This window comes from Protobothrops mucrosquamatus, unplaced genomic scaffold (assembly GCF_001527695.2).
Source record: "Protobothrops mucrosquamatus isolate PMUCROS unplaced genomic scaffold, P.Mucros_1.0 scaffold1025, whole genome shotgun sequence".
Lineage (NCBI taxonomy): Eukaryota > Metazoa > Chordata > Lepidosauria > Squamata > Viperidae > Protobothrops > Protobothrops mucrosquamatus.
The window spans coordinates 1-8,393 of record NW_015387260.1 but is presented as its reverse complement, the minus strand read 5'-3'; the positions used below and the strand labels follow the sequence as shown (position 1 = coordinate 8,393).

Genomic DNA, 8,393 nt, shown 5'->3' with positions numbered 1-8,393 from the left:
GAGGACTACCCAACCGGTCGTAAGTCGAGGACTTTCCCTGCCCGGGAGCGCCACGCATGCGTGGTTCCGCCCCCTGCGCCGGCCGAGGCGTAGCTGGCAAGCGGCAGAGACGGAGCAGGCCGACCACCAGCTGGCCCAGCCCAAGGGAGGTAAGGCACCCGCCGGAAAAGGGGAAAAAAATGGCGGACAAAAAAAATGGTGGACAGCCTTGCTTGGCGACCCCCGTGAAATAGTTGATCGACCCCAAATGGGGTCCCGACCTATAGGTTGAGAACCGCTGGTCTAGTTGCCTTTTGGGGAAAAAGCATTTGTATATGAGTTGCATTTGTATATTCTTCAGTTTTAAAGACTTTTAAAAATTAAAATTGGTACCCTCCCCTAAAATTAGTTCCCAATTATTGATGTACTACTTGAGTTATCTTACGTGGCCCTCTGTTAACAACTCATAGTCCAAACCTGCTGGTCAGGGATGCTTTTCAACAGAACTCTTTTTTTGGCTTTCAGACATTGATCCATTTTTGTGAACCAGTTGACTGGCAGGAAATACCAGAGGGGGCTAAGATGACAAGCAAGCTCTGGCAGAAAATGTAGGGAGGCTGCAGTGAGCCACTACAGACCATTGGTAGTCTATAGGTCGTAGTTTGCATCACTGCATGATGCAAATACACGCCTATCCAATGCCTTAATATAAATTGCTGCTTCTACTATAGAAGGGAATAAAACCAAGCCCTGGGACTCTATTAAGCCCCACTCTATTCACCCTCTCCAAGCAATCATTCACAAACTACTTTCATAATAATTGTACAGTCTGAAGTCTGTAGCAGAGTAAGATGCTAAATTCTGCCCCTTTTTTCTCCCTTGCCCAGATGCAGAACAGCAGCCTTGCCAACGTGATCTGGCCCTGGAGTTCTAAGTACTTGGAGTTCTAAATACTAAATTCCCTGGGATCAGGCCTTTTATACCTTCCAGGCTGTCCTCATGGTGCAGGTTAAAGTTCTCGTAGGAATCCCAGCGGACTATAGGATCAGAGATACTGTAATCCACGGCAACATCAGCATTGTTTCTATAGGTTTCTTGGCCTGTGGGGGAAAAAAAGACAAGGTGGCCCCAAGAAGATCAACAAGCAGTAGCACTTAGACATATATACCTTTTCATAGTGCTTATGCAGCCCTCTCTAAGCGGTTTACAGAGTCAGCATATTGCCCCCCCCCTAACAATCTGGGTCCTCATTTTACCGACCTCAGAAGGATGGAAGGCTGAGTCAACCTGGAGCCGATGAGAATCGACCTGCCACCTGCATTAATGCATTCTAACCACTGCGCCACCACAACTCAAATGCTTCTCTATGGCCATCTTAAATTAAATAGTGTAATTCCATTTTTCACAGCAAGAAGGAAATTGTTTAGTGTGCATCACCGTTATACATATGTGTGGAAAGACTAGTCGGGTAAATTTTTTGTCTGATGCAGGTAACTCTCTGCAGGCTCACCAAACGCAGTGTTAGGGACTGGCATCATCGGCATGAGTTCTCCAAAAGGTCTACCACTTGCCCAGCAATCAAACTAGAGTGCCAACTGTAGCCACTTTTCTCAATACTAACATGGCTGTCGTTTTAATTGCCCCACAAGGAATCTTGCTGCTCATTGCAACATGTTGTTGATCCACGTAAAATGCAGCCAAATTTTTTGGGGGGTGCTTTTGCTCTTGCTTGCCGATACCAAGCTAAAATTGGGGGGAGGGGGAGCATGTCACCAAGCCTTCACTCAAGTGGTTTCCCAGGGTACACCTCTGTTTCTCCTCTGTAACTAAATGGTTGCAAAAAAACCAAGATGTTCTGCTGATGACAATGTTGAAATCTGGGTAAAATTGGTCAGTTACTTACACTGCAGAACTGTTTATCTCTTTTTCAGAGAATATGTAGCTGATCTTTCATGGACATGCACAGGGACAAAAATAAGGAGGCAAATTCTATAACTCACAATTCTCCTAGNGCTCAAAGTTAAAAGCCTGATGATGCTGCCCATGGGACATGGAATGGTGCCCATAGCTGGTTGGCATTAGAATGGGCATTGGCTGCCCACCCCGGTGCAAGGGATGATGAAGCAAGGGTGGCCTGTCCAACCCCCAGAAGTCCGGTTCCTGATCCAGGTGTAAGTTGTAGAAGGAAGCCATGGGCAGCCTTGATTCTTCTCGTGCTGTTTCTTGACAATCTTGGCATGGGCATAAAAAGGTAGGCTGGTCCTCCAAGATAAGCAGCTCATTGTGCTCCCGCCGGCTAGGACTGTGAGGAGGCAGCAGCTCATGGCCATAGGGGTAGGCATGGGGCTGTAGGCCCTCTGAAAGAGAACGAAACACACGTCGTTTCTCCTCATACCCCTCGGCATGCAGATGAGAGTGCCCCCCGTTATGGATGGGCTGCCGCCGCTCCAAAACACTTTCCGGCCTATAATAGGACAAATTGCGAGGTCTCTCAGGGCTGTGGGAACAGTAATCCAGACGACAAGAACAATGGCGGGCCAGGCCAGAACGCTGAGACTGATAGGAGAAAGAGCTGCCTGGTTGGCCTATGTCGGAAAGTTCATCCTCTAAGATGGCTGTTTCTCTCTCTTTAGTTGCAGAAGGGGAAACCGAATGAGAACAAGACCCTTCACTTGGCTGCTGAGGCTGGACGCCAAATCCTCCCAAGAGCCGATCCAACTCTTCCTTCTCAGCTGGTGTGGGCTGAGGCCTGGAGGGAGGCGTGTTGTCTTCCGCCTTCTCCGTTAACATAGAGGAGTGTCCCGAATCACTGCTGATGGACAGGAGACGCCCACCCTGCTGTGGAGGAGACTCTAGGCTTCCTGGACTGCCATTACTAGAGGACAAGTGACTCAGCTCATTTTTCTTCTTGACCCGGGCATACAGGCTTCCGTCCAGAGGCCCCCGAGTGTGTAAGACATCTGCAAAGGAAAAGCGAGGAACCAGGTCAGAGAGTTGTAGGAGAGCTCAACATTTACTGCCTACATGTGGTCTGGAACTTCCACATGGAGCAGCTCATAAGTTCAAAGGTTTAGATGTTTACGTTTGGAATATTTACAGTAAAAGCTATCCTCTAAAACCAGAGTTCCCCAACCTTTTGGGCACCAGGGACCGGTTCCGTGGAGAGAAGTTTTTCTGCGGACCGGAGGGAGCGTGGTTTCATGTACTACCTACATCCCGGAGATGGGGCTTTGCTTATTTGTGCGGCCCGGTTTCTGGCATGCCGCAGCCTGGTGCCGGTCCATGGGCTGGGGGTTGGGGACCCCTGTTCTAAACTTCCATTTTGACAGCTCTGACTTTTTTCCAAATAGGTCAGAATCAGAAGCCATGTTTGTTCTTGGCTTCTGATCCCAGCTCCTTTGAAACCAGCAAGAGAGGATGCACAGTAAATAAACCACGAGAGCAATTTTTGGGATAGGTTTTCCATTTCTGCTAGCAGAAGGAACCGAGAAGAATGACAAGAGAGATCCATGCAGTCCACTACTTGCAAACAATTATGCCGGAATTATGGTGAAGTGTGAAAATGATAAATGTTTTGACTAGTTGGAACAATATCTAATCTGGTTTACTTTTGTTGTTTACTGGGGGTGGTGGTGGATTATAAGACAAGAAATAAATGTATAATGTAAATAAATTCATATGCAGTTAGTCTTCAGCTTATAGCAAAGCACTTAGACTTATATACAGTACCGCTTCATAGTGCTTTACAGCCCCTCTCTAAGTGGTTTAAAAAGTCAGCCTATTGACCCCAACAATCTGGGTCCTCCTTTTACCGACCTCGGAAGGATGGAAAGTTGAGTCAATCTCAAGCCCTTTCAGGACCGAACTGCTGGCAGTGGGCAGAGTCAGCCTGCAAAACTGCACTCTAACCACTGCGCCACCACAACTGGGAACAGGATTTCCGCTGCTAGACAAGGTGGTTGTTTAAGTGAGTCGCACTGATTTTAGGACTTTTTTTTTTGCAACAATTGTTAAGCGAATCACTGTAATTGCTGTGAATCACACAGGTGTTAAGAAAAATCTGACTTCCTCCATTGGTTTTGCTTGTCTGAAACATTCTGCTCTTTCCAGAAGCCAGTTAGGAAGGTTGCAAACGCAGATCACAGGACACCGGGATGGTGCAACTATTGGAAATGCATGCTGATAACCAGACTCCCAAATTTTGATATGACCCATGGGAGACACTGCAACATTCATTAAGTGCAAGGACTGGCCATAAATCATTTTTTTTAGTGGTCATTAAACAAATGCTTGTAAGATAAGGACTACTTGTACTGGAATGACTAGCAACTCAGTCATTAGGTGAAACAGTCGCTAAATGAAATTGGCAATGGTGCCTTCTAGGATCTTACTTCAGCTTTTCTTTGGTTTACAGACCTGCGAAGGTCATAAATGCAAGAAATGGTCATAAAGTTACTACTACAAAGTGAGAAATGCAAGGTATTAGTGTTAGGTACTGACCATTTTTGTTTTTAAATCAGCAGTCAAACCAATCTATTTCAGTAAGTAAGTCGTCTAAGGATTTTCCAATAGATTTCACCTCGAACTCAATACAGGTAGTCCTCAACTTACAACAGTTCATTTAGTTACCACTCAAAGTTACAACGGCATTGAAAAAAGCGACCTGTGATCGTTTTTTCACACTGACGACCGTTGCGGCTTCCTCGGGGTCACATGATCAAAATTCAGGAAATATGGCCACTGACTCACATTTATGATGTTTGCCGTGTCCCTGGGATCATGCGATCCCCTTTTTGCGATCTTCCGACAAGCAAAGGCGATCCTGAAGCCAGATTCGCTTAACAACCCCGTGACACTAATTTAACAACTGAAGTGGTTCCCTTAACAACTGTGGCAAGAAAGGTCGTAAAATGGGGCAAAATTCCCTTAGCAAATGTCTCACTTAGCAACAGAAATTTTGGGCTCCGTTGTGGTCGTAAGTCGAGGATTACCTGTAATACGGCTTAAAATTTAAATATTTTAGCCCAGCAGAGGGCAATAGTCCACTACTGCTTTTATCCAGAGATGCATTTACTTTGCTACATAAAAAAAAAGAAGCAGGCTTACGAAGCCCTTATTTCCCTCCTCTCATTAATCTAAGTCACTGTTAGGCTCCATTCCCCCCCCTCCCCCCCCCACAAATGCATGGCATTCTCTAGCTACAATAATCACATTCTGAAACACGGCTCCTTTTCTCCCGACATCAGTTCTTGCTGGGAAGGAGGAGGAACTTTGAGGCCATCCGGTTGGAATTTTTTCTGGGATCTGACGCAAGCACACCACAACGATTAAATTGCCATTTGATGACTCCGGTTGGTATTTTATTTGTTTTAGTCCTTAACAAGTTTACTTTAACTGGACATTGGGAGGAAACTTGTAATCGGGGATAGGCTGAGAAAAAGCCAGCTGGTGGAATTACAGCTCCCAGGAGCCAGAAAGAAAAAAAGGAAAAAAAAAGCCACCGATTTTTATATGCGTGTACATAGGAAGAGATGAATTCGTCTCTCTCTGTCCAAAATGAGCTGGTCACAAACTTCTTATGAATCAGGAGAGAAGGAAATGAGATCAGCTTAGTTCTGTTGTGATGATCGGGCTGTGGCACAGCACAAATTTGCTACGGCACAGCAAAAACTTACTGGCCTAAAGCCATTTCACCAATGCAAAAACAAAGCACCAGCTTTACCCATGCTTCAAGGTGGAGCAGAATGCGTGTGCAGCCTTCTCTAAATTGGTGTTTTTTTAAACTTTTTTCTCTCAAGACCCCTTCCAACTTTTAAAAATTATGGAGGACCCCTCCCCCCAAAAAGCTTTTGTTGGCACGGATTATATTTATCAACATTTAGCGTATTAAAAATTAAAATTGGAACTCTGCTTCTCAAGATTGTTTGATGGGATTTTTATATGGTATTATTTTTTTTAACGTAAGCTGACAAATAATTTTGACTGTGTAGACATGTGAGAGGGTCTTGGGGGAACAACTCCTCCCAAGGTCCTAGGACCATACTTTAATACCACTATAAACAAACATACATGTATGGGCCACGGTAACCAAAATTCTGTACCAATGGTTTGTTCAGCTCTGCAATTTGTACATGCTATGCCAATGCTTCCCAATTTTTTTTACAGACAATTAAGCATTCAGAAATGGCAGGGATCTGTCATTTAAATACACCCCTTATCTTTTTGTCCAGGAGTTTCCTATTGTCACTTCATATAATGATTAGAACTGAAGAAGCTTCTTTGAGGAGAAGTGAAACATTTTCAAAGACAAAACCCCCAAAAAGTCTAGTTCAGTGGTTCTCAACCTTTTTAATGCCGCGACCCCCAACCGGTCGTAAATCGAGGACTAAACCGGTTGTAAGTCGAGGACTAAACCGGTCGTAAGTCGAGGACTACCCAACCAGTCGTAAGTCGAGGACTTTCCATGCCCGGGAGCGCCGCGCATGCGTGGTTCCGCCCCCTGCGCCGGCCGAGGCGTAGCTGGCAAGCGGCAGAGACAGAGCAGGCCGACCACCAGCTGGCCCAGCCCAAGGGAGGTAAGGCACCCGCCGGAAAAGGGGAAAAAATGGCAGACAAAAAAAAATGGCGGACAGCCTTGCTTGGCGACCCCCGTGAAATGGTCGATCGACTCAAAATGGGGTCACGACCCATAGGTTGAGAACCGCTGGTCTAGTTGCCTTTTGGGGAAAAAGCATTTGTATATGAGTTGCATTTGTATATTCTTCAGTTTTAAAGACTTTTTAAAATTAAAATTGGTACCCTCCCCTAAAATTAGTTCCCAATTATTGATGTACTACTTGAGTTATCTTACATGGCCCTCTGTTAACAACTCATAGTCCAAACCTGCTGGTCAGGGATGCTTTTCAACAGAACTCTTTTTTTGGCTTTCAGACATTGATCCATTTTTGTGAACCAGCTGACTGGCAGGAAATACCAGAGGGGGCTAAGATGACAAGCAAGCTCCGGCAGAAAATGTAGGGAGGCTGCAGTGAGCCACTACAGACCATTGATAGTCTATAGGTCGTAGTTTGCATCACTGCATGATGCAAATACACGCCTATCCAATGCCTTAATATAAATTGCTGCTTCTACTATAGAACGGAATAAAACCAAGCCCTAGGACTCTATTAAGCCCCACTCTATTCACCCTCTCCAAGCAATCATTCACAAACTACTTTCATAATAATTGTACAGTCTGAAGTCTGTAGCAGAGTAAGATGCTAAATTCTGCCCCTTTTTTCTCCCTTTCACAGATGCAGAACAGCAGCCTTGCCAACGTGATCTGGCCTTGGAGTTCTAAATACTTGGAGTTCTAAATACTAAATTCCCTGGGATCAGGCCTTTTATACCTTCCAGGCTGTCCTCATGGTGCAGGTTAAAGTTCTCGTAGGAATCCCAGCGGACTATAGGATCAGAGATACTGTAATCCACGGCAACATCAGCATTGTTTCTATAGGTTTCTTGGCCTGTGGGGGAAAAAAAGACAAGGTGGCCCCAAGAAGATCAACAAGCAGTAGCACTTAGACATATATACCGTTTCATAGTGCTTATGCAGCCCTCTCTAAGCGGTTTACAGAGTCAGCATATTGCCCCCCCTAACAATCTGGGTCCTCATTTTACCGACCTCAGAAGGATGGAAGGCTGAGTCAACCTGGAGCCGATGAGAATCGACCTGCTACCTGCATTAATGCATTCTAACCACTGCGCCACCACAACTCAAATGCTTCTCTATGGCCATCTTAAATTAAATAGTGTAATTCCATTTTTCACAGCAAGAAGGAAATTGTTTAGTGGGCATCACCGTTATACATACGCGTGGAAAGACTAGTCGGGTAAATTTTTTGTCTGATGCAGGTAACTCTCTGCAGGCTCACCAAACTCAGTGTTAGGGACTGGCATCATTGGCAGGAGTTCTCCAAAAGGTCTACCACTTGCCCAGCAATCAAACTAGAGTGCCAACTGTAGCCACTTTTCTCAATACTAACATGGCTGTTGTTTTAATTGCCCCACAAGGAATCTTGCTGCTCATTGCAACATGTTGTTGATCCACGTAAAATGCAGCCAAATTTTTTTGGGGGTGCTTTTGCTCTTGCTTGCCGATACCAAGCTAAAATTGGGGGGAGGGGGAGCATGTCACCAAGCCTTCACTCAAGTGGTTTCCCAGGGTACACCTCTATTTCTCCTCTGTAACTAAATGGTTGCAAAAAAACCAAGATGTTCTGCTGATGACAATGTTGAAATCTGGGTAAAATTGGTCAGTTACTTACACTGCAGAACTGTTTATCTCTTTTTCAGAGAATATGTAGCTGATCTTTCATGGACATGCACAGGGACAAAAATAAGGAGGCAAATTCTATAACTCACAATTCTCCTAG

At 45.2% G+C, this 8,393-nt stretch overlaps 1 protein-coding gene across 1 annotated transcript in view; it reads right to left on the bottom strand.

The window, feature by feature from the left end:
- The window catches only part of LOC107291005 (tensin-2-like), a gene marked incomplete at its 5' end in the record, with an annotated part of 31,871 nt that extends 24,387 nt beyond the window's left edge, over nucleotides 1–7,484 (bottom strand). The window contains 3 exons of the mRNA XM_029284853.1: nucleotides 963–1,079; nucleotides 2,652–2,939; nucleotides 7,368–7,484. Of these exons, the coding sequence (XP_029140686.1) occupies nucleotides 963–1,079; nucleotides 2,652–2,939; nucleotides 7,368–7,484 (522 nt within the window). The remainder of the gene's footprint in view (nucleotides 1–962; nucleotides 1,080–2,651; nucleotides 2,940–7,367) is intronic.
- Between the last annotated feature and the right edge of the window lie 909 nt (nucleotides 7,485–8,393).